Source organism: Orycteropus afer, unplaced genomic scaffold (assembly GCF_000298275.1).
Source record: "Orycteropus afer afer isolate SDZICR_OR568_19922 unplaced genomic scaffold, OryAfe1.0 scaffold00033, whole genome shotgun sequence".
Classification (NCBI taxonomy): domain Eukaryota; kingdom Metazoa; phylum Chordata; class Mammalia; order Tubulidentata; family Orycteropodidae; genus Orycteropus; species Orycteropus afer.
In genome coordinates, this window is record NW_006921620.1 from 16465789 (window position 1) to 16492838 (window position 27050).

Here is a 27050-nt window from a genome sequence, read left to right on the forward strand (position 1 = left end):
CTGTCCATTTTGTTTATTTCTTACTCAGTTTTTGCCTTTTATGTTGAATCATTTCTAGTTTTAATTCATTTGTTTCTTTGGATATATATTTTTAAGTTATTAATGGTTATCCTGGGGATTATGAGTAGCATGTTAAACTTAAAACAATATAGTACAGATTAATAGTATCTTAAACTTATTAATATATGAAAAGTTTTCAGTAGTATATCTCTAATCCCTCACCTTCCTTTATACTATAACTGTAAAACAAATTATATTTTTATACATTAGAAGTCTATCAACAGTTTTACAACTATTGTATGCAACTGTCTTTTAAAACAGGAGAAGAAGTGAGTTACAAATACAAAGATGTTGTATTCTTTATACTACAACAACAACAACATCTATGTAGTTAGGAGCTCTGGTAGCATAGTGCCTAAGGCACTTGACTGCTAACCAGAAGGCTGGCGGTTCAACCCACCAGCCGCTCCTCGGAAGGAAAGTTGGGCAGTCTACTTCCATAGTGATACTGCCTTGGAAACCCAAGGGGGGTTCGCTGTGAATTGGGTCTGACTCGATGGCACATGAAAACAACATCTATGTAGTTACCTTTATTTTTTGTGTGAATTGATCTGAATTATTATCTAGGGTTTTTTTTTTTTTTTTTTTTTTCCTTCAACCTGAAGGACTCTCTCTCTTTAATATTCTTTGCAGGGTAGGTTTTTGTTTATCTGGAAATACCTTAATTTCTCCTTTATTTTTTATGGGAGAGTTTAGCTGGATATAGAATTCTTGGTTGATAGTCTTTTTCTTTCAATACTTTGAACAAAAGATGTCCCACAATCTTTTGACCGCCATGGTTTCTTTTGAGAAGTCAGCTGTTGATGTTATTTAGGTACATTTGTATGTGACAATTTGTTTGTGTTTGACTTTCATAAGTTTGATTATCATGTTTCTTGAGTTTATTCAACTTGGAGTTTATTGAGCTTCTTGAATGTTGTTGTTGTTGTTATGTGCTGTCGAGTCAGACCCGACTCACAGTGACCCCTCCTTGGGTTGCTGAGGCAGTATCACCATGGAAGTCTTCATGTAATGTATGTCTTCTCCTCCATTTGGAAGATAGACACCACATTATATTGTGTGTCTTTCCTGGACTGATTCATTTCATATTCCATGCAATATGTGCCTATTGAGTTCTCTGGTAGCCATTTTTTTCTTTTTTTCCTAAAGATCTTGTTTTTATTTTTAACTTGACTTGTTAGGGTCTATGTAATTTAGCGGCCAGCCAGTGATTAGTCAAAAACATCAGAACATTGCCTAAAATGCCTTGCCTGTATGTCTTCTACTCTTTGCCAAAGGGATATGTTTGGCAAAGCGTGCCTTCAAACTTCAGACACTTTACAAGATGGCCTTACCTTTCACTTCTTGCTTGGACAGGGCCTCACAGCCATCAAGAGATGAGTGACTGCTGGCTTCCTTTCCTACATACTCCCTGCATGTATGCGGCTTAGGAATATGTTAAAGGTTTTCAGAGTTTCATCTAGTTCTCTGGGATTTCCTTTTAAATTCCGGTTCAGACTCTTGTTCTTCCTACCTGAAATCACAGCTTAGATATGGACACAAATTTGCTATTGTTTTGGTAACACCCTCTACCCTTTCCCCTCAGCTGAACTGAATTCTAATAGCTGCCGTTCTCTGAGAATAGGGATTTTCCCAGGGAACTACAAGTTCAGGCAAAGTATCTCTGAAAGAGATCAGATCTCTTTGTTGGCTGCAGTGCTACTGACTTTTGACTACCTTGTCACTGAACTGGGAGGGAGGGAGTTAGAATGTCCCAGTTGCCACTGTCTTACCAAGGCTCAGTAGATTCTCTTTGGCAAATCGTTTTAATTCTGTGCCTTTATCTAATTACTTGTGTTATGAAATGGTTGATTTTTAGTTGTTTTTAGAGAGAAACTAGTTCACCAAGGTCCATTCCAGAAGTTGGTCTCCCATATTTATGGTTTGCTATTTATTTAATAGCAACAACAATCAACGTTTATTTAACATAGGAGCTCCGATGGCATAGTGCCTAAGGCGTTTGACTGCTAACCAGAAGGCTGGTGGTTCAAACCCACCAGCCACTCCTCGGGAGGAAGGTTGGGCAATCTACTTCCATAGAGATACGTATGCCTTGGAAACCCAAGGAGGGGTCACTATGAATCGAATTGACTTGATGGCAATGAGTTTGATTTTTTTGTTTTTATTTATTTAATATAGTGCTGGGTTTTATTTATTGGTATTTGGAATTTATGTGAAATTTTTTCGTAATGTTATTTTTGATTTGGGTAGGATCCTGTCTTTTTCTATGCTTTACAATAGCTTCTATACAGTAGACTCTTTTTTTTTTTCCCCTGATGGTTTAGTAGTTTTTAGGGAGCCCTGGTGGCACAGTGGTTAAACCCTCAGCGGCTAACCTAAAGGTTGGCAATTCAAACCTACCAGCTCTTTCATGGGAAAAAGATGGGGCAGTCTGCTTCCATAAAGATTATAGCCTTGGAAACCCTAGGGGCTGTTCTACTCTGTCCTGCTGGGTTGGAATTAACTGGAACTGACTAGATAGCAATGGATTTAATTTTGTTTATGGAGAGAATATTTATCATTATTTTGTTTTTGGCTTTTTCTAAGGATTCTGCTTGCTTTAATATAAGTTTACTGATCCCTGCCTTTACTAAATACAACACTTTCCTTGCCTTTGTCTCAGTGTGACCATATGCATACATCTTGTTTCATCTTTGTCAGTGCATGTAATAATACTTTGCAAATTTTTTTGTCATGATTTTCATCTGTATTGTTTATTACTTTATCCCTAATGTCTAGAATAGCATCTAGAACATAGTATTTTTTAAGTAAGTATTTTCAAATGAATGACTAACATTATGTAATAAGTTTGAATATATCTCATCTTATCATCATCTCCAGCAAGGCCCATCACTTCCTTCCATGCTTTCATTTCCTTCCTGTACTCCACAGTAGGGACTCCATCAACATTGTTTAATGAATGAATAACATTTTTTACAAGTAAACGTTGATTGAATTTAATACGGTTTTAGAACCGAATTTTGCACTGATGTCAGTATTATTGTAACCATTTATGTAGTTATATTTTTACATGTCTTCTGTTCTGATACTCTTTGGTTTCTAGGTCATGGGCATAGTCACGCAGTCTTTAATGGTCCTCTGGATCAGGCACATGGCCATGGAGATCATTGCCATAGTCATGAATTGAAACATGGTGCTGCACATAGCCATGATCTTGTGCATGGATATGGACACTTTCATTCTCATGGTGAGTACAGCTTAGAGATTTTCAAAATGGACAGCCTTTTGAGTTATCATAAATTATATAGATTGATTTTCCTACTTGAAATAGTCTTTAAAAGATAATGCAAGCAACTTCCTTTCTAATGAATAAGTATAATTGGTTCCCACTTTATCTTTAAAATATCATGAAATTCACTTGGTATAAGGCAGTAATTATAGCCTTTTTTCAGTGGGTATATCATAATAAAATGCTACTGTTTTAGATGAGTGTAGTGAATGAGGATCATTTAGCAAATGAAAATCACATTTTAAAAAATATAAATAGGCATTTTGTATTATATAGACTTATAAAAATTCAATGGAGTTTTTAGACTTTTACATTTTTATTGTACTTTTTGATGGTTATCATTTGATGTTTACCTCCATATTCCTTACAAATCTGAATATACTTATATTTATAGCATTGAGTACTAAGTTACAAAGGATTTCTCAATTCAAATGATCAGTGTCCTCAAATAATTAATATTTAATTATATTTTAAATAGTTTATTCATGAAATTGGAGAGAATAGATTAATAGGCAGAAGGTGATTAAGTGATACAATTGGATGAATCTTTAAATTGTTTGCTGCCTTCAAGTCGGCCCCCTACTCATGACAAAAACCCTTTCATGGGGGGGGATCAGCCCACTTATGATTTCATAGGGTTTTTGTTGGTGGATTTTTTACAAGTAGAAAACCAGCATTTCTTTCTAGTCTTAGTCAGTTATAAATGAGTAACTAAGGTACATAAAAGATAAAATTTAGCCGAATTTTACCAAGTCAATTCTAACTCACAGTGTTCCTATAGGACACAATAGAACTGCCCCATAGAGTTTCCAAAACTAAATCTTTATAGAAGCAGACTGCCTTATCTTTCTCCCACAGAGTGGCTGGTAGGTTTACACAGCTGACATTTTGGTAGGCAGCCAAATGCTTTAACCATTACCATACCAGAGCTCCTATAATTTAGTGTAGTAACTTGTAAAAAGAAAATCTAGGGATTCGAACACAGGAAATTTGACCGAAACCTATGCTTTTGACCTGTTATTCTGCCTTCACTATAAACTAGTCAGGGACACAAAGGGAATGTGGTCATGATTTTATTTTGCTTGTAGAGACATTTTACTCTTGCTGGGAAATCATGCTTCATACTTATTGAATGCCATAGTGTGAGTAAAATACATATATGTGTGTGTGTGTGTGTGTGTGTGTGTGTATATATATATATATATATATATATGTATGTATGTACATGTATATATGTTTTAAAGTAGGGGAGCATGAATCTCAGACTTAAGCAGTAAAGGTCTATTTCTTGCTCTTCGGTAGATGAGATAGATTGAAGGCTTGTTCCTCATGACAATTCAGGGACCAGGTTCTTTTTGCCTGTGAGCTTCTTGGTCTTTAAGCCCTTGTGATCCTCCACTGGCTTCTCTGCTTTGAGTTGGGAGAGAGAGTACATAGAAGATCATATAGGGCATTCTTATGGTCCTGGAAGGGGTTAACGTCTCACCTTTATTTGTCCATAACTCAGTCATATAGCTTAGTTACTGCCATTGAGTCGCTTCTGACTCATAGTGATCCCTCCTCGGGTTTCCGAGGCAGTATCTCTACTCAAGGAGCCACGTGTTTTAGCTGTGTGTTGTTGTTTGCCGTCGAGTCGGACCCGACTCATAGCGACCCCTCCTTGGGTTTCCGAGGCAGTATCACTACGGAAGTAGATTGCCCCATCTTCCTTCCGAGGAGTGGCTGCTGGATTTGAACCGCCAGCCTTCTGGTTAGCAGTTAAGTGCCGTAGCCACTATGCTACCTACCTAAGAGGAAATAAAAATGGGTTTGGTAGGCAAGTAGCTAGTCTCCGCCACACATGTCAAATTATGTATCCAAGAGGATTTTCAGATTACATAGGTGTAATTTATGTCATCTTATATAACTATTTTATTAGTTACAGTACCTTTCAAAATAATTATATGAAAAAATGACTGCCCTTCAGGCATATGAGCTGAACATTTACATTAGATAGGTACATTCCTTGGAGAGATCAATCACGGGAGATTAAAAGGGCAGCATATGTACAGAGAGACAGCTTGGGTCCAGGAGTACATGGGAGGGAAGGACATAGGGAAGAAATGGCAGGGGAGCTGTTGCATTGTGGTAAATTGTAGTCAATGTCATGAGACAAAGTGTATGTGAGCTGCTGTATGGAAAGTGAATTTGCTCTGTAAACTTTCACCCAAATCACGATAAAAATAAAATAAAAAAAAGACTGTCCTTATCCTAACTTATTACTTGTAAACAGAAATCTCTTTTAAAGCCTGCCTCTCTAGTGCCATGATCAGGAACTAGATTTTTAGAACGGTTACTTTTGACAGTAAGCAGGATTTTCAGGGTAGCTTTCTCTTCCTCTACATAACAATGCCATATGCAGACAGAAATCTTTGTGCAGCCTTATGCTTTTATACATACTTGTGTAGCATTGTTATCATGTTCTGTGAACCTCTAGTGAAAAGAATTTGTCAGCCCCATGGTGCCTTGGGCCCCAAGAACTGTGACTCCCAGGCTGTCATGATCATCAAGCTTGTGAGTCCTCCTGATGATCCCTTTTAAACAAATGTTGCTAATCTTTCACCTTGCTTACATGTTTTCTGCTGATTAATAGTCTTCAAGGTATTTAAGTATGTTGTTGTTGTTGTTATGTGCCGTTGAGTCAGACCCGACTCATAGCGAACCCTCCTTGGGTTTCTGAGGCAGTATCACTACGGAAGTAGATTGCCCCATTTTCCTTCCAAGGAGTGGCTGGTGGGCTTGAACCACCAGCCTTCTGATAAGCAGTCAAGTGCCTTAGGCACTACGCTATCAGAGCTCCCATTTAAGTATAGTCATTAGAAAGGCAAAGTGAAAAAAGTATTTTTATCTCTTCTGTGTGAAAAGCTTGCCACATCCATCTAGAAGCTATGGGAAAGCTACTGTTAGCCAGAATCAAGTTATTCTGGATTGTGCTCTGGCTTCATTTCTTGGACTTCTTTCAACTTCAAGCTGTACATTTGGTGTTCTCTGAGTTTGCCATTATAAAATAAGCGTGTAGTTTTTGTTGTGTGTAAGTCAGTTTCCATTCATAGCACCACCCCCTGTGACAGAGTACCCCATAGGGTTTTCTTAGCAGTAATCTTTATGGAAGTGGATCACCAGATCTTTCTCCTGTGGAGCTGCTGGGTGGGTTTGAACTGCTAGTCATTCACTTAGCAGCCAAATGCTTAACCATTGTGCCACCAGGACTCTTTAAAACCAGGGACTTTCTTTCACTTTGTTTTTAATTACTGTGCTTTATGTAATAAGGAAAGGAGCTCTGGTGGTATAAGGATAAGACATTTGGCTCTAACTAGAAGGTCAGTGGTTCAAACCCACAAGCTACTCTGAGGGAGGAAGATGGGGCAGTATACTTCGGTAAAGATTTACAGCCTTGGAACCCCGATGGAGGTTGTTATGGGTCAGAATTGACTTGATGGCAGTGAGTTTGGTTTTGGGTTTTTAATATAATGATTTCTTAAATACTCATTACCCTTGGTGCATTTTGAAATTGCCTGTGTTTGTTTCCACTATAGTACTCTTTTAAATATTTTAAAATAATTTTGTAGGTATGATGTGGCTATATAGTCATATATTATTTATGTTACATTTGAATGAGAAATACTCTGAATTGCAAAGATATGAATCAGGAATTGAAGACATGTTCTAAAATAATTTAACTTATCTCTCTGCAGATGGTCCCTCCTTAAAAGAAACATCAGGACCCAGCAGACAGATTTTACAAGGTATGACAAGTAATTTGTATTTTATTTTTAGTTTTATGAAATTGGTTTCATAATTTTGAGTTGTCTGAAGTTTTACTTTAAGAAAAATACATAGCATAGTATTTATGTTTAAAATGTTAACCTTCATGTGTGGCTAATTGCCTCCATAGACAACTGTCTTCTTTGCTTTGAGACTAGAATAACTGGCTGCTGCTCAGCTACCATTACTGAGCATTTTGGTTAAAGATTGTGTAGAAGAATCTTGATCAAAGAAGGAAAAAATGCAGAACAGAATTTCAAATTCTCCTGGAATCTAGACTTTCTGGAGCCATTGAGGCTAGATGAACCCCCAAAACTATTTCCTTGAGGTGATCATTAAACCTTAAACCAAAAATATCCCCTGAAGTCTTCTTAAAACCAAATGATAGTTTAATTAGGAGAGCATATCTATCTTGAGCACTTTGCTCTTTTAAAGAATTATCCATATGGGATCAGCTTGACAATAGCACTTGAAAGGTTAGATAGGAAGCTTAGTGGACAGTAGTTTGTGATAATATGGGAGGAATAATTTAGAAAAGGAGGGTGACAATGGTTGCATAACTTGAAGAATGTAATCAGTCACTGAATTGTATATGTAGAAATTGTTGAATTAGTATATGTTCTGCTGTATATGTTTTCAACAACAAAATAAATCATTAAATAAAATGTTAACCTCCGTGAAACTAAACGAAACTCACTGCTGCCAAGTTGGATCCAACTCATAGCGACACCTCCTTGGGTTTCCAAGGTGGTATCACTATGGAAGTAGATTGCCCAACCTTCCTTCCAAGGATTACCCAACCTTCCTTCCAAAGAGTGTCTGGTGGGTTTGAACTGCCAGCCTTCTGGTTAGCAGTCAAATGCCTTAGGCACTACGCCTGGTTGTTTTATATATAGTAAGTCCATCAGCAAACATTCTTTTGATTGTCCCTTGACTGTTTTCTCAGATTTAATAAAAAGGGGAAAATATTCATAAATTATACTGGTTAAATACAAATTCTATCTGTACCTATGGCTATAGTAATACTATGAATATATTTACCTTTATAGGATTATCCAATAATTTTTCCAAGAATAATACTCGTTATGTATTTGTGTTTGGGAATTTTAAAATGTGATGCTAATTAAGACTTTGGTTATATCTTGTACACATCAACTGATGATATCTAAATAGGTGTTTTCTTGTTACATAAAATGGAGGGGTCTCTATGAGTCGGGGCCGACTCGACGGCAAATAACAACAACAACAACAACAAAATGATATATTATCAAAATTTATAAGCCACAGAAATTCAATATTGTCTGTATACTATAGTAGTGTCCTTTTTGAGGTATGACCCAGTCTTTGGCTCTGAGTTTCCACTTACATTTTACTTTCAAGATTTTCTAATTCCTATCTTCCCCTTCCTGCCTTTATTAACTTTTGACTTCAGTCCAGCTTTCTCAACAGCTTGTGATCCAATCTTGACTTTTTTCCTCCATATTTCTGATATAACTTTTGTATTTTATTACACATTGTGCAATACGTTCCTCCGTAAGTTTATTTTCAAGAGGCTTAAACATACCTTCCAGTCACTAGTATTTGATTTGAAAAACATACATAATTGTTTTAGAACAACATACACTGAAATAACTTGTAGCCATATATAAAACCAAACTCACTGCCTTCGAGTCAGATCTGACTCATAGCGACCCCTCCTTGTGTTTATGAGGTGGTATCGCTGAGGAAGTAAATTGCCCAATCTTCTTTCTGAGGAGCGGCTGGTGGGTTTGAACTACAAGCCTTCTGGTTAGCAGTCAAATGCCTTAGACACTACGCACCTGAGCTCCCACATATAGTTGATGTATGTATATCCAGTGCTATAAATTAGCCTCAATAACAAGAATTTATTTTTATTTTTGGAAATCAGGACAAGTTGGGGTAGGGAGGTTAGATTTGCCTTCCTAATGATCTTTTATATAGCCTTTCTTTTTAGGAGACCCTGGGTGGCACATAAAAGCTTGACTGCTAGCCAAAACATTGATGATTTGAACCCATCCAGTGGTTCCTTGAAAGACAGGCCACACCAGTCTACTTCTGCAAGGTCACAGCCTTGAAAACCCTATGGAGTACAGTTCTACTCTGCACACGTGGGGTAGCATGAATTGGAATTGACTTGATGGCAACTGGCAATAACATCTTTATATAAGCTATTGTGAAAATTGGCTTATTGTTTTCTGAGTATCCATCAGTTTACGGTGTCTGAAGCAAACTAGTAGATAGCTGAAGGAGAGCAATAACTGCCTGGTGTTAAAACTTTTCTGCAGAATGATCAGGAGTTCTGGTGGCGTAGTGCCTACGGCATTTGAATGCTAACCAGAAGGCTGGCAGTTTAAACCCATCAGCCACTCCTTGGAAGGAAGACTTGGGCAATCTACTTCCGTAGAGATAAAGCCTCAGAAATCCAAGGAGGGGTTGCTTTGAGTCAAAATCGACTTGATGGCAGTGAGTTTGGCTTTTTTTTGTTTGCAAAATGACCAAGTATAAATACACAGACATGAATAATGACAGGTTAACTGAATTTTTCCATTATTTGCTGTACCTTCAGTGTGACCAGCTGCATGCTTTCTGGGGCAGAATAATCAATATCCTACTGTCTTCCAAGGCTTTCAGTGTTTATATAATTTAAACATACTAGATTACATTTCTTTCTATAGTGATTTTTCTTCTTAAAGAGTTAGTAAGATTTAAGAAGGGCTTAGTTTCTGACGCTTGCTATTAAAACCAATTTTTAGGTCAGCAAATGAGATATATAACCAAGGACATTCCAGTGTGAGGAAAATCAAGAAGAAATGAATTTTTTCTTTTTCCTTTCAGTCTGTAGGTTTTTTTTTTTTAATTGTTGTTGTTAATTTCTGATTCTCCGAGAAACAATAATTGAAGAATATAGTTATAAAAGTATATGTATTTTAGGAGTTTGTATCTTAGGGACCCTCAGTCCACTTAAACCAAACCAAACCAAACACACTGCTATTGACTTGATTCCAACTCATAGTGACCTGTATTGGTTTTCCAGGGCTGTAAATCTTTATGGAAGTAGATTTCCTCATCTTTCTCCCATGAAGCAACTGGTGGGTTTGAGTCACTGACCAAATTCCTTACCTACTATGCCATCAGAGCTCCTTTCAAGCCCACTTAATGTTTATATTTTTGTTTTATTTTTAAAACTTAAAGTGGTTCCAACCCTTACTCCTGTTGTTAGTTGGCAGTGAGCCGATTCTGACTCATGGTGACCCCATGTGGACAGAGTAGAGTTTTCAAGGCTGTGAACTTTCGGAAGCAGATTTCTAGGCCTTATTTCAGAGGTGCTTCTGGGTAGGTTTGAACTGCCAGACTTTTGGTTAGTAGTCAAGTGCTTAACCTTTTGTGCCACTCTAGTACATACACAACAGTATATGTGCAAGTCGTGTCGAGGTTGTGAGTTTGGGCGTCACATGGAGCATGTTTTCTTCCTTTCCTTTTTCCAACACTATTTTAGTAAAATCGATTTAATTCTTTGCTGTTAGAAATACTATAGAGAAACTTAATTATTATTTTTTTTTTTTTTCTGTAAGTAAGCTTCTGACATGGCATTTTTGTTAGAGAAAAATTTTAGTTAACAGATCCATTAGCCTTTTGAAGAATTGTTATAAAGGTCAGAACTATACAAATGAAAAAGTGTATCTAAGTACTAATGGATTTTTGGTATAGTACTTGAAATAAAATTACATAGTAGCAAAGCAGATGAAGAGTATTTTGCTAGAGCATGATGATATTCGATTGGACTTTATTAGTAGTTTTTAAGTTGATTTTGAAATTAAAATTGACTTGACTTTGTTAGTTTCAAGTTTTAAAATGTTTTCAAGTTTGAGTAAATCTGCTTACCTTTAATTGTCCAGTGAATAATTTAAAAAATACTATTTCTGAAGTAGATACATACTTTTTATACTCCAGCTATTTATTTATAGGTGTCATAGTTGATTTTTTGAAGAATGTTCTATTTTTAGTAAGGCGTTGTTGAAGTCTGTTTAAGAGAAAATGTTTGTTATATAGTATTTTTTACCTATTAAACATCTAAATATTGAAGAATTTATATTCCCTTAGTTGCATATTTCCAGAAATATGTAATTTAATTTTTGACGTTTTTAGTGATTTTTCAAGCAAGTGTTATTTACTAAATGTTAATATATCTAGGTTCTTGAGCAATTAATATGTTAATGCCCTGGCCATTTAATATTTAATTAAATATTAAAGTTCAGAATGTGTTTTACATCCATTTTAAAGCAGTCTTATCCCTCCTCTCTTTCACATTGAGTTTGAGCTTAGTATGTAACAAAACATTTAGGATAATTAATAAATATATCAGGAGCTCTGATGGTGTAGTGCTTAAGGCATTTGACTGCTAACCAGAAGGCTGGTAGTTTAAACCCACCAGCTGCTCCTCGGAAGAAAGAGTAGGCAGTCTACTTCCGTAGAGATGCTGCCTCAGAAACCCAAGGGAGTGCTTACTATGAGTGGCATCAATTCTGTGACTTTATGGCAGTGATTTTGGTTTTGGTCCATAGGAAATTCATCTCAAGTGGCAATTATTTTAATCACCAGCAGAGGGCACTGTGTGTACATACATTTGTAGTTTTCAACTAATGTTTTCTTGACAATTCCTTTAGCCTGATGAAGTTTTCTTCCTATGACAAATAATTAACTCTTGAGCTCTTCTAACCAGATATGAGTATGCACAAGCAATTTTTAAAATCAATTCATTTCTCTACTTCTTCACATACATTATATCAAAATATTAAAGCTCATTAAAAGCAAATATAATTTATAAATCAGATTTTAACACTTGCTGATTTGGAAAAAAGAAAGATTATTTCAGCTGGGCAAGGGACTCACTCCTGTGTAGATGCTGTACACTGAATCCACATTCTTAACTGACTTTTCAAGTTGGTATTTAGTTTTTTTTTAATATATAAAATTAAGGCTGTAGTTTTAGGAAATATTTTTATTTTAAATTCATTGGAAAACATTATTTTGATTCTGATTATTCTTTATTTCTAGGTGTTTTTCTACACATTCTAGCAGATACACTTGGGAGTATTGGTGTAATTGCATCTGCCATCCTGATGCAAAATTTTGGTCTGATGATAGCAGATCCCATCTGTTCAATTCTTATAGCCATGCTTATAGTTATAAGGTAAGTGTTAGGATGTTACTTTTAATAATTAACACAAGAGATAGGTGATAAATATGCTACTTAAAATTACAGATCTAAAATACAAATTATGTTGGTTTTCTTTTGATCTTCAGCAAATTTCTTTGTAGATTATTTCTTTTTTCATCTTTCTGTTTTTTTCTTCCTTGGTTACCATTTATTTCTTGGACACAGATTGATGTGTTTTTTTTTGGTGTTTAACAATTGAACTTTTTGGTTTGTGATTCAAATCAGTAGTAGTCTTTTGAATCCAACACTACTATCTGTAGAGTAAAAAATTGAAAATATGAAATATATTACCTATAGTTAGAATCTTATTCCTGTGATATCTATATCTTGCACTAGGAAATGCAAAAGAATATTTACCATATCCTGCTAGAACTATTTTTACTTTGTGAAGTAACATTATCATTGCAGAAGTCTTATAAAAATGCTCCCCAAACTATATTTCTGTCTGTCTCCTCTCACTTAGGTTATAAAATTCTTGAGGAAGGATCTTTCTCTTAGCTCTTTATCTCTTTAATGACTGCCATAGTGCCAATGTGTATGTAAAAGTATAGGTATATGTGTTTGTGTGTGTATGTACATGCGTGTGTCTCATTTTTCAGTAAATGCTTGCTGGATTAGATTGTGTATTTTCTTAAGTTTATCTCACTCTGATACATTTTATTATTGATATGTTTTATCAGAATAAGATAATATATACTTTTATTTAACAGTCTTCAATTATTTAAAAATATGCATTTTTTTTATTGGACTTTTATTACCTTATTTATCCATATAAGAATCACCTGGGGATCTGTTAGGATCTCCTGAGAATCTTGTTAAAGAATAGATTCTGTTTCAGTATATCTGAGGTAGAAATGCAGATTCTAAGCAGGTCGATCTAGAATGAACTGGGTTGATCACTAAAAATGTCAAAAATTAAATTTTTTCTTTTAATATATCTTTTCTTTGTTTTTGAAAGAATCTACAGATTAGAAATTCTGTTTTGGTTACTGTTAAATTTGAGATCTCTCTTTGGGCATATATGTGGAAATTTCAAGTAGGTAGTGAGCTGTAGTAGTACAGTGCCTAAGGCACTTGACTGCCAACCAGAAGGATCGAGGTTCGCACCCATCAGCCACTCCTCAGAAGGAAGGTTGGGCAATCTACTTCTGTAGAGATACCACCTTGGAAACCTAAGGAGGGATCACTGTGAGTCTAATGAACCTGACAACAGTGAGTTTGGGGATTTTTTTTTTTTTTTTTTTAGGATTTGGGTGAAGATTTACAGAGTAAATTCACTTTTCATACAGCAGTTCACATATACTTTGTCTCATGTCATTGACCAAAATTTACAATGCGGCAGCTCCCCTCCCACTTCCTCCCCATAGTTACCTCCTCCCAGTGTCCATCCCTTCATACTCTTCTGCACCTGAGCTATCTCCCTGTGCATAAGCAGCCCTTCCTTCTCCCATGATTGTTCTCTCCAGGGCGTGTGTCTACTTGAGGTAAATGTTTAACTCACATGCCTGTACTTTGTTTGGCTGGAAACCACAGTTGTGGGTTCAATTCCAGACCTGAAGGGCAGCTAGGGGCCATAGTCTCAGTGGTTCCACCAGGCTCTACTGGACCAGCAAACCTGGTCCCCACCTTCTTTTTTTTTTCCTCCAAATGATTTTGAGTTTTGTTCCACATTGTTCTCCCTCTCTATGCAGGATCTCCTACATCCCTTCCAAGTGGATGGCAGTGGTAGCTGGGCACCATCTAGTTCTTCTGGTCTCATAGTTGTATAGGTTGCAGATTGGATGGTGTACCAGTTGCTAGGACTGATTGTTTCCATTAATTTTGGTTTTCTTCTTTCTTCTTGACGAGGAGAGACCCGTTGTTGCATCTAGATGGCAGCTTCCTAGCTTTTAAGGTCCCAGTCGCTACTCGCCAAAGTAGTAGGTGGAACAATGTTTTGTATAGTATGTTATGCCAATTGAGCTTGATGTCCCCTGTGACTATGGTCCCAAGCCCGCAGGATCAACTACTTGGTCCCTCTGGGTAGCTGGCTGTGACCAAGCAATGACCATAACCTTGCCCCTTGTCAGCTCTACTATACACCTGGGAATTCTGATCATTCACATGAACTTATAGGCCCATTGTCTGCCAACCCTATATATGATCTTGGATACACTCTCCATTTAGACATACCTGTTGTTTAGCTTGTTCACCTATCTATCCGTCCATATACCCATGTTTGCTTTCACTGACAACTCAGTACTGTATATGCAAAAGGGTTCATATTTGTTGTCTGTACTGCCCATGTAACTCTCTATGTCTTTCTCATCCTCAGTGCTGCCATATTGGTCACTCACATTTGGTACATTGCCCTTCTCTTCACCCAAATTAATATTTATCTCTATCTATCTAACAGCATTCCCTCCCCTCCCCTCCCACCCCTGGTAACCAACAAAGAAAATGTCCTCCAATAGACAAACCTTTCCTTAACTTTTACAATAACGGACTAATACAATATTTGTCCTTTTGTGACTGACTTATTTCACTCAGCATAATGTCCTCCAAGTTCATCCACGTTAAGCGGTGTTTTGCAGATTCTACATTATTCTTTAGCGTTGCATAGTATTCCATTGTGTGAATGTACCATAGTTTGGTTATCCATTCCTCAGTTGTTGGACATCTAGGTTGTGAGTTTGGGGATTTTTTTAGTTTAGTGAGTGTGTTATTGTTGTTAGATGCTAAGGAGTTGGTTCCAACTCATAGTGACCCTAAGTATAACAGAATGAAATGTTACCTGGTCCTGTGCCATCCTTAAAATAGTAGGTGTGTTTGAGCCTCTTGTTGCAGCCCTATGTCAGTCCATCTCATTGAGAGTCTCTCTCTTTTTGGTTCACCATCTACTTTAACAGCCATGATGGCTTTCTTCAACAACTTCTGTCCTATCTTCTAGAATCTAAGGAGCATTCTGCCTATATTTTTTCCAAGATAGATTTGTTTGTTCTCTTGGTAGTCCGTGGTATACTCAGTATTCCTTGCCAGTACCATAATTCAAATGTATCAATTCCTCTTCAGTCTTCCTGTATCTTCAGTATACAAATACGGAATTTTTCAGAGAAGTCAGCTGTATATAGAAGATTGGAAATTAGTCTACAAATGGACTACCAAAAGCAAAAAAAAAAAAAAACCAAACTCACTGCTGTCAAGTTGATTTGACTCATAGCGACGCCTCCTTGGGTTTCTGAGGTGATGTCTCTACGGAAGTAGATTGCCCAGTCTTCTTTCCAAGGAATGGCTGGTGGGTTTGAACCACCAAGCTCCTACATGTGAACTAGAGTAGCGTTTTTCTGGCATGAATGCTACCTTTCCCACCCCTTCCCTGGGAGCTCTGGTGGCATGGTGCCTAAGGCCTTTGACCGCTAACCAGAAGTCTGGCAGTTCAAACCCACCAGCTACTCCTCGGAAGGAAGATTGGGCAATCTACTTCCGTAAAGATAACACCTTGGAAACCCAAGAAGGGGTCTCTATGAATCGGAAACAACTCTTCGACAGTGAGTTTTTTCTTTTTTCCTGTTTGTCTGGAAGAAATGCTGTAGTATTCTTTCCTGCTAAACTTAGTTTAGCTTTTGAGCTCCTTTTTATATAGTGCTCAAACAGCCAATATTAATTAGCCAACCAAGATGAAACCTATTTGTCATACTTTTTTAGGTCCTACTTATCTACTTATTAAACTTTTTCTCAGTTGTTACCGTTGTTAACTGCCATCAAGTCTGCTTCTGACTCATACTGATTCCACGCGCACACACACACAAAAACAACTCACCGTCATCGAGTCAGTTCAACTCATACCAACCCATCCTTTGGTTTTCAAGGCAGTATTTCTGTGGAAGTAGATTGCCCAGTCTTCCTTCTGAGGAGTGGCTGGTGGGTTTGAACTGCCAGCCTTCTAGTTAGCTGTCAAATGCCTTAGGTACTACACCACCAGAACTCCCTCCATGCACAAAGAGAGTGGATTATTGTGGTCCATAAGGTTTTCGTTGGCTGATTTCATTTACATAAATGGTGCCTATAATTTGGTTCTTTTTCATTATTATTAAGCTTTATCATTTTAATTATTTGCTTCTGTTGTTTTTTTTTTTTTCTGATAACAAAAGTAATACTTGCTGGTTATAAAATATTCAGACCTTACTGAAATGTATAACTTACCTGTTGAAATGTTCTCATAATCTTACTCCTTGGAGATAAACAGAAAACTTTAATGTATCTTAAAGTCATTCAGCAGCTGTTTGAGTGCCTGCTCTGTGCCAGGAAGTAAATAATGTAGGCAAATACCTACCTTTGTGGAACTTACATTTTAGTGGGGAAGATAGTCAATAAAGCATTTGAATGTATAGACAGGTAATATAATTTCAGGTGGTGATAAATGCTATGAAGCAAGATATGGGGTTGGTAATTCAGAAGGGCTTGGAAAGGTGTCTGGATAAGATGACATTTGAGCAGAGACCTGCTCTATAAAGAATTGAGGCATGACACTGTTCAGAGGAAGAGCATTCCTGGTTGAGAGAATGTCAAGTATAAATACTGTGGTGAGAGTGGGCCTGACATGTTTGATGGACAGCAAGAAGGGCAGTGTAGATGGAGTCCAATGAGCAGGGCAGAGAGTGACAGATACATATATCTAGAGTTCATACATCAAAGGGGCAAGAAGGCCCCATCTTCTGACCTCCTCTAATCCCACAAGAAGAAGACAGAATCACCATCAGTAGACCAAGGCCTATTCTTGGGAGGCCAGATATGCTGCCTCCCTTCAGCCTTTTCACCAACTGTTCCTCTCACAGCACCCACCACCTCTCTGTTGGGTTCAGTAATTCTCTGCAGTGGCCACACAGAACTCACAGATAATAGGGTTTATTAGGGAAGCACCAGACTACAATTCACGTTGAGGAACACACTCAGGCTTTCTCAGCCTGCTGTCTCTCAGCCAACAGTCTCTCTCCCAACGGTGTGTGTCTCTCGGTGTCTATCTCTGCAGCATATGTCTCTTCCATCTCTCTCTCAGCAGCACATTTCTTTCACATCTCAGCCAGCAGTGAGAGATTTCTTCTGCCTCCAGCAGGGCTCCTTTGAGCCTGGCAGAGTGGCCAAACTTACCAGTCCCAACATGGAATTCTATACACCTGAGAGAGAGAGCGCGAACTTCGTGCCACTCTCAACAGAAATACCCCAGGTGGATAACTTTAACAATCAGAAGCTACTCAGTTGCTCATGGCAAATTCCACCACAGAGTTTACAAAGACTTGCGGCTAGAAAAGCCACACTATATAATTTACTACACTGCTTCAGGAGAGAAGTTGGGATGGAAGATGTAAATTTGGGTGTTATCAACTTCTGAATAGTATTTAAAACCATGAGATTGGATGAGTTCATACAGAGAATGAGTATAGATAGAGAGAAGAAGAGATCTGAGGACTGAGCCCTGGTGGAGGTGAGGAAAAGAAGGTAGCTCTAGCAAAGGAGAATAAAGTGGAAAGGCAAGTAAGATGAAAGGAAAGACACAGCTATGCAGTGTTTAGAAGCCGTGTGAAGAAAATGTGTCAAAAAGGGAGTAATCAACCCTGTTAAATGCTGCTGGGATTGAGAATTGATAATTTAGATGAGTGGTTTCAGAACAACAGTGAGGTTTCAGAAGAGCAATGAGAATAAAGCCTAATCTGAGTAGCCTCAAGAGAGCAAGGAGGAGGAGGAAATGGAGATCACAAGTCTAGTCAACTCTTTCAAGGCCTTATGTTGTATAAAGGGTGGCAGTATGATTGCCTGGCAGCACTGAAGGCCCACTTTGAGGTTTGTGGTCATGATTTTAAATTGAAAACAACCAGCATGTTTATGTATTTTTTCCTCCATCTTATATAGCTGCTTGGTAAAAGGTATAGAATAGATAGAGGTGAATTTAAAAGTTTTGAAGTTTTGTCAAGTAAATACTGACAAGAGTAAGGAAGAGACAAGGCAGGAATTATAGTGGTGGGAAATGAAGATTTAAATGCAGTGATAGAAGCTAAAAAGTAGTGACTAGGTTAATAGACTTGAGGTTCTGTTTGGTAAGAATGAGTGTTAAGAGTTATTGTTAAGGGAAATAGGAAGGGTTCAGATGGTGAGGTGCTTGAAATTGAGATCTTAAGGCCTAAAGTATGATTATAAAAACCGCTGTCATCAAGTTGATTCTGACTTAATAGCAACCCATAGGGTTTCCAAGACTAAATCTTTATGGAAGTAGATTGCCTCATCTTTCTCCTGCAGGTCAGCTGGTGGGTTAGAACTACTTCCCTGGTTAGCAGTCAAATGCCTTAATCAGTGTACTACCACAAGAACTCCTTAAGGTATCATAGGAGTGGGTATATGACATAAGGTGGAAGATAATACCATATAAAGCCAAGTGTTAGATGGGTTATCCATGTGAATATTTAAATCAGGAGGAATGAAAGAAGTGTAAGTGGGAAGATAATAAACCAGTTGCTAAACTCTTCAGTGACAGAAGGGAAGCTATCAAGATTTTTAACAGTGACAACTAGGATAAATAGAGGATGGAATCTTTTGATGGCATGATCCTTTAAGGAACTGTGTTTTGGGAGGAGCTAGGAAGAACTAGGGGAGCTCTGGTGGCATAGTGCCTAAGGCATTTATTTGACTGCTAACCAGAAGGCTGGAGGATCAAACCCACCAGCCACTCCTTAGATGGAAGACTGGGGAATCTACTTCTGTAGAGATACTGCCTTGGAAACCCAAGGAAGGGGTCGCTATGAGTCAGATCTGACTCAAGGGCAGTGAATTGAGTTGAGTTGGGTTGAGGAGGAACAAAGGAACCCTGGTGGCACAGTGCCTGAGGCATATGACTGCTAACTGGAAGGCTGGCGGAAGATGGGGCAGTCTACTTCTCTAAAGATATGCTGCTTTAGAAACCCAGTGGGGGTTGCTATGAGTCGGAATCAACTCGATGGCAGTGGGTTAGGAGGAACAGTGACCTGGAGGTGGCCATGATAATCAAGGAGGACATTTACCTCACCACAAGCCCTAGTACTACTTAGAGTTTTTGCTTTGTGCTGTTGAGTGGATTCTCAGTCATAGGCCCTGTGTGACGAGTAGAATGCCTTGTGTGGTTTCCTAAGCTGCATTCTTTACCGGAGCAGATTGTCAGGTCTTCTGTCCCACGGAGCTGCTGGTGGGTTGAAAACTTTGACCTCTCACTTTTCAAGCAAGCAAGAACTTGCTGTGCATATTCAGAGAAGAGGCTGAGGATTTAATGAAAATTACATATTTAAAGTAGTTTTTTAAATTATGGAAATACTTATTAGACAAAGAAACTTGGTAAAATACAAAAAAGAATAAGGAAAAAATTATCCGTAGTTTGATTAGCCTTGGAGAACCATATTAATATTTTTATGGGTTTCCTTTTGGCTGTTTTCTTTCATTCTGAGCTTCTTTTGTTTTTCTCTTAATACTTTTGTTTGTATTGTGTTCATATAATTATATTGTGACTTAACTTTTTTTTCCTTTTTTTCTGATTATAAAAGTAATGCAGGGTCATTATAGAAAACTGAAAACCATAAAGAAGTAAAGAAAAATCAGCATCCCAACACCCAGGGTCACATTACCACTGTTAACAGTATTTCTTTACATTAATTTTTCTGTCTTTATTATTATGATTATTATTTTACATTTAGTTTTTAGTGTATGTACTGATAATACTAAGTTTGGTCAGCATCAGGGCATTCACAGCTTCTGGATGGAGGAGAATAATTTTAAGTCATTTAAAGTTTTGGGATGATTTTTATTAAATAACAAAGGTTTAACTTTAATGATAGTAAATGGCAGCAAGATACAGAGCAACATATAAAAATTATTTATTTTTATATAAGTATGTATCTAAATTATATATTTCTCTTTAGGTGCATGAGTGGGAAATAAAGTAGATCCCTGAATGTTAATTGCTTATGTCTGGGTGGTGTAACATTTAAATTATGCTGCTTTTCTGATTTTTCTCAGGTAAACCAACATTTCTGACTTAACGCCTTACCTTCAAAAAGCAGTTTATTTTTGGAGTTCCTGCATGGTGCGAATGGTTAAGCCCTCAATTAGTAGCCAAGAGGTTGGTGGTTCAAACTTACCCAGAAGCACCACAGGCTTGGTGGTCTGTTTCTGAGAAACCACAGCCTTGAAAACCCTATGAGGCACAGTTCCCTGACACACATGGGGTAGACCTGAGTCCGAATTTGACTGAATGGCAGCAGCTAACAACAAAAATACAATGCGAATCTGAAACCATATCAAAAAGAAATTTTTTAAAGGAGAATAGTGACGAAAAGTAGCCCCAAAGTACAAAGATTTTCTGTTAAAGCAAACTTCATTTGCTTAAAAGTTTGCATGATGATGAAATACTTTGCAAAGAGAGCATTCTGAGATGTTTTTTAAAATTGGTTAAGGTTTTGCCTGATTAGCCAAGATTGATTTTAGGAAATAGATAAAAACTCTTAATCAGTAAAGTAAGTTTAATGAAGTAACTTTTCTTATGCACATGTATGTTTATAAGTCACTGAGAGCTAAAGAAATAATGGTACTCTATTCTCTAGGTCTAAGTGTTGCTCTGTTTAGAATATGCCATGGAAATAAATATGCTACTATAGTTTCTGGACTATCCAGTATTCATACTCACTTCCACAGTGAAAAGTGATTTCTTAGAAAAAGGCAGTTTTTCTCTCACCATTTTCTAACATAGTCAAAGGGTGATGTAGATTGCTAGGTAAAACTGGGTTGTAGTGTTATGAATTTTGTTTCCCATTGAAAAGCAGGAGATAAAGTGAAACAGTGAGAATGTGATTTTTAATTTTTTTTCATTTTTTGAAAATGTACTTCCTGTTAGAGATTGCAGAATGGTTTTGCTTTGTTTTTTCTTTTCCCATTAGGGAAGTGAATTGGAATGGAAAGTGAATTCATAGCTTAGAGGACAGAAATCAGAACAACTGTTTGTAGGTTTGAATCTCACTGCAGTTTACAAGCAATTTTATGTACATACATCTGTAGCTTGATCTTTGATTCATTGAAATAAAATGGACATCTATGTATTATGGAAAGTGAAAAATATAAGCAGGATACAGAAATAAGCTCTGTTACTGGTATGATAGTTCTTAAGCTTTGTTGGTTTTTTTTTTTTTTTTAATCAGTTTTCTGTAGTTTTCACTAGGTGTGATCGTATGATTCTTTGTATCCTTTTACAACAATCAATTGTAAATAGGAAGAAGATTTTTAACTAAAAGGAAATGTATTTGTGTTAGGTGCAAAAGGTTTTTAAATAATATGTTTCTTGTCAGAGTGAAGACAAAAGTACTTCAACTTTCAGAGACAAACTGTGTGGCACAGTCTTCAGAAATGACAGATAATGGCCATAAATAGAGGTATGAAGTGCAAAGAATACACACTAACGAAAAGAAAATGATAAACTTGAAATTCTTAATCACAGAGTGTCACCATTGTTCATGTGTACAGGGTTTTTGGCTAGATAGTGATTTTGACAAAACTTGTTGATTTCCTATTTAAATTTAGATAATTATTTGCAGCCTATAGTAAGTATAAACTGAGCGTTTTTAACATGTAGGAAGCTCTCCAAATCATCAGACACTCCTATAAATGAGAAATTATGTTTTTTCTTTCTTTCTTTTTTTTTAAGAAACAGTTTTGGGTGTTGCCTAACAATTTCCTTTGTGGTTTACCTTTGAAGTGAAGTTATGATTTATGAGCTGCATACTTTTAAGGACTAAGATAAAGATAAATAGTTTCCCAAGATTTTAGTTTGCTGCTTGTATATATATCTATATTATAAAATTCAACAGTTGGGAACATTATTTCATAAAAATTGTATTTTTAATCATGTATAAAATAAACCATCATAGAGAGAACATTTATAAATATTGATTAGTTGAACAGCCTTTCTCAACTGGAGTTCCTGGAGAGAATTAAGCCAGTTACCTAAGGCATCCAGTGTATGTAATTATCCTCTCACCTTTGCATCTAGAAAGGAACTGGTCAAGTACTTACTGTCTTTGAGAAAACTGAGAAATAGTCACTGACACAGTTCTGTGTTGAAAGTTCAGATGAAGAACCTTGGGTAACAAAAGGCTGGCAGAGGGTCTTAGATAAATCAGAGCAAATGCAGTTATGCCGAAAGGAATTTTACACTGACAACCTAACAATGTAAGAGTATTATTTAAAAAGCATTCAGTAGTTTTTGTTGAACCACCTGCTTTGTTCTTGACATTTTCTTAGGTTCTGAGGATATTGCTGTATCAGGTACTAATTCAGTTTGCACAAAACAAAAAAAAAAAAAACAAACTCACTGCCATCAAGTCAATTCCAACACATAGCGACCCCTCCTTGCATTTCCAAGGCCATATCTCTACGGAAGTAGATTGCCCAGTGGCTGATGGGTTTGAACCTCCAGCCTTCTGCTTAGCAATCAAATGTCTTAGGCACTACGCCACCAGAGCTCCAATAAACCACTTAGGAATATATTGAAAAATTCTTGACATGAGCAAAATCTCCACTCATTCTCCTCCCCCCTTTCCACCATCAGTACATGCACAATTCATAAATGTTCCTTAATTGTCAAAGCCTCCAAAGAATTGCTCATTCTAGTTTCAGGGCTTGGCAGTTCTAAGACTGGGGTTATCTTACGGCCAATCAGGAGGGGAACAGGTTTTTTTAGTTTGAGTATTGTGGTACTAGAGGGAGTTGTGTTTTCCATGTTCTTACCTGAAACTCATGGCATATTTTCTTTAAAAAAATTATACTCGTTCAGTTACTATAGAGTCTAACCACTTCTTACATGGTTTCCTATGGGATAATGTTGTTGCGCTGTTGTTAGGATAATGGTGGTTTTCATATCGGTGGTGTTAAATGCCATCCAGTGGATTCCGACTCAGCAAACCCATGTGACAGAGCAGCACTGCTCTGTAGAGTTTTCTTGGCTGTGATAGTGCAGAAGCAGATCACCAGCTCTTTCTTGCGAGGACTTGCTGGGTAGGTTTAAACCATCCACCTTTCTGTTAGTAACTGAGCACTTAATCGTTTGTGTTTTTGAATAGCAACTTAAAAATTCCTTGAACACAATCACTTTGTAAATTAGGAACCGCTTGTACTTTACTTAGGTAATCACAGCCTAGCCATCTCTCAGCACTTTTTTTGGTGATTTTGGTAGCTCACCCTATCTCTTTAGGTGTTCCACTACTTCATCAACTCCAGAATATTCAGATTTTCATGAATCAGTAAAGTTTTAAGAAAACACTTTTAAGCATTTTATCTCCAAGCAAAAGTTTTAGGTACATAGTAAAGCTTTTACATTTTTTCCAAATCATATTTTAATGAGAAATTACAGAAGCTTTCTTTAGAAAATAATTAATGTATGATATCTCTAGCTAAACTGTATTTGTAACTGAGAAGCACCACATCACAAATCTAAAATGGTCATGTGGAAGCAAGTGGAAAAAAGCCTTCTGAGATACCATTTTCCAGTCTGGGTTATTCAGTATTGTGGAAATTCATATGTTTCTGTTTTAAACACCAAGCACACTGTAGTTTTTCCCTCCAAGCTAAAGATAAACACTTTACCTAACATCAAATGAGAAGAGTTACTACTGAATTCTAATAAAAGAAACAGGAGCAAAGCTTCAGGCTTTAAAGACAGCATTTGATTCTTACTTGCTTGTTTTGTTAAGTGGAAAATTTCTGGACAAACAGCAGAGTATAAGTCTGCTTTCAGTCTAACCCTACCATTTTGTTGCTAGTATATTCAAATTATGGCTTCTCCAAGGAAATACTATGTATTTCATCTTTGACTTTGTTGAAGTTGAAAAGTGAAAATGAGGAAATTCAAAATCAGCATATTATTCCTTTGCCCCCAGAAGTTTTAGAACTGTTAATTCCAATAAGGAACTGTTTAATTTTGCTATTTTGTGGTTTACACTTTATATTTCTGTTACAAAGGAGGAAAGTAAAATATAAATAAATGGTTGTTGTTGTTGTTATGTGCCGTCAAGTCGGACCCGACTCATAGCGACCCCTCCTTGGGTTTCCGAGGCAGTATCACTACAGAAGTAGATTGCCTCATCTTCCTTCTGAGGAGTGGCTGGTGGGTTTGAACCGTCAGCCTTCTGGTTAGCAGTCACGTGCCTTAGGCACTGCTCTACCAGAGCTCCCAAATTAATGGTATAATGATTAAAAAACAAAACAAAAAAAACAGCAAACCCACTGCCATCAAGTAGATTCCAACTCATAGCGACCCCCATTGTGATTCATAGTTATTCTGTACTCTGCTGCTTCTGTACCTTTACTCATAGTATTGTTACCTAGGAGCTCTGGTGGTGCAGTGTAAAGCACTGGGTGGCTAACAAAAAGCCACCAGCCGCACCGTAGAAAAATGATGAGGCAGTCTGTTTTGTAAAGATTTATAGCCTTGGAAACCCTAGGGGGCGGCAGTTCTATTCTGTCTTGTAGGGTTGCTGTGAGTCAGAATCAACTCGATGGCAGTGGGTTGGTTGGTTCCATTATTCTTACTTGGAATGCCTTACTTCCTCATATTTTTCCTGTGACAGTCCTAACAATCCTTCAAGGTTCTACTCTAATGCTTATTCTTCTGTGAAGCTTTTTTCTGTTTCTGAAATACTTGTGTATAACTCTAAATTTATCTATGTATTTATTTGTTTATTCCAAATGATGGCACTGTATATAGTGTCTCTATGTACACACATATCCATACCAGCATGTGAAGTAGGACTGTTTATTCATCTCTGTATCATCATGCTTTGTGCACAGTGATATTTGTTGAATTCTGGTGACCTAGATTGGAAATCAAGAGGCTTGATTATGTTTCTGGCTCTGTGACATTCAATTTTCTGGGCTTCTGTTTCCTCAAATGTGGGTTTTGGGGGTCCTTTCTAACTTTCATGGTTGTATGATTACCTCTTCATGGAGTGTTTACACATGATCCCTTTAGCATGTTAAAAGCCAAGGCTAATAATACCCCCCCCAAAAAAAAAAAAAACTTACTGCTCTCTAGCAACCCCTTCTTGGGTTTCCAAGGCGGTATTACTATGGAAGTATATTGCCCAATCTTCCCTCCAAGGAGTGGCTGGTGGGTTTGAACCACCAGCCTCTGGTTAACAGTCAAATGCCTTAGGGAAGGAGTAATTTACAGAGTATAGTCTATTTCAAGATTAGTGAGCTGTCAGCATCTGAAAGCAAAAGAGTACTAGAAAGTAGAAACTAATTTGATATTACAGATTTTAATAGAGGTAACCAGGAGCCGTTTGTGGTAGTTAAATTTATATGTCAACTTGACTGGGCCTGGTTGAGTGGCTAGGCAGCTGGTGGTAGTTATTCCCTATGAAGACTGGCAGTCAACTCCATGATGGGATCTACCACAAGCAGCTGAGTAGTTGCCTTTGGGATGTGGTGTACTTTCTGTATATAAGGAGAAGCCTTGGGGATAGTCTCGAGCTTGTGGAATGCTTGGACCCTGCATGTAGCTGTGTCATTGTTCAGCAGCCTGCCATGCTCTGCTGATCTTGAGACTTAGGATGGAGTTGAATTAATGGCCTGTCGTGTGGTTTGGTAACATCGGGACTGTGCCTTTTTACTTGTCAACCTTGGGCTTGGCAGCTTCAGCAGCCAACAGCTGTCTGGGTGAAGAAAAGCCTCTAGCTTCAGTGGGCCGGGAGCTGCAGGCAGAGCTGAAGCCCAAGGTCAAGGGGCTTTCACCCAGCCCCTAGAACCTGGCACTTTGAACCTGGACATAAAGCCTCCAAATTATAAGAATAAATGCCTGTTTGTTCAAGCCATCCCATTTGTGGTATATTCTCGTCAGAGTGGCACTAGGTAAGCAGAACACTTATTAGATATAGATTTCAATAGAGGTAACCAGAAGCCATTTAAGTTATGAACTGGTAGAATGTAGGAATTTCATATTTTCTTTACACTATAACCTAGATTAAGCACTTAGATATTTTCATAAACGAAAACCAGACCCACTACCATCAAGTCAGTTCTGACTCATAGTGACCCCTATTGGGTTTATGAAAGTAGATTGCCTCATCTTCCTCCCTCAAAGCAGCTGGTGGGTTTGAACTGCCAACCTGCTGGTTGTCAGCCAAATGCCTTGCCCACTGCACCACCTGAGCTCCTTAGATAATTTCATATCATGGTGAAAAATGAAAGTCAGTCTTCTTAAAGTGTTGTTAAAGAATATATTCCTGAGAAATTACTCAAACTGTCTCTTTGTGTAAATGGAAAAAGCAGTACTCATCCAGTAGGGTACATACAGATGAGTATATCAGTGCTTGTCTAGAACTTCATTTTTGCTTAGCATTTTACATTGCTGGGGAAAATTAATCAATATTAAGTAACTAAAAACCTGCCAATAGGTTTTTATTTGTATGCCTACAAACCATACTGTAAACCCATGTGAGAAGGTGTTTGATTGCACATTTTATGCCTTAATTCAGAACATCCAATGCTGTGATTTTCTTTTTATGGCCCATGTTGGAAACTTTAAATTACTTGTGTTTAATATGTTTTAACTAAAACTTTCAAACTGAAAATATAATTCATTTGATTTATGGTAATATTTTCTATCTAACCTAA

At 37.3% G+C, this 27050-nt stretch overlaps 1 protein-coding gene across 1 annotated transcript in view; it reads left to right on the top strand.

Moving 5' to 3' along the window:
• The window catches only part of SLC30A7 (solute carrier family 30 member 7), a 103222-nt gene that overhangs the window by 47754 nt on the left and 28418 nt on the right, over positions 1-27050 (top strand). Inside the window, exons 6-8 of the mRNA XM_042780306.1 lie at positions 3164-3307; positions 7084-7134; positions 12230-12365. Coding sequence (XP_042636240.1) covers positions 3164-3307; positions 7084-7134; positions 12230-12365 — 331 coding nt within the window. The remainder of the gene's footprint in view (positions 1-3163; positions 3308-7083; positions 7135-12229; positions 12366-27050) is intronic.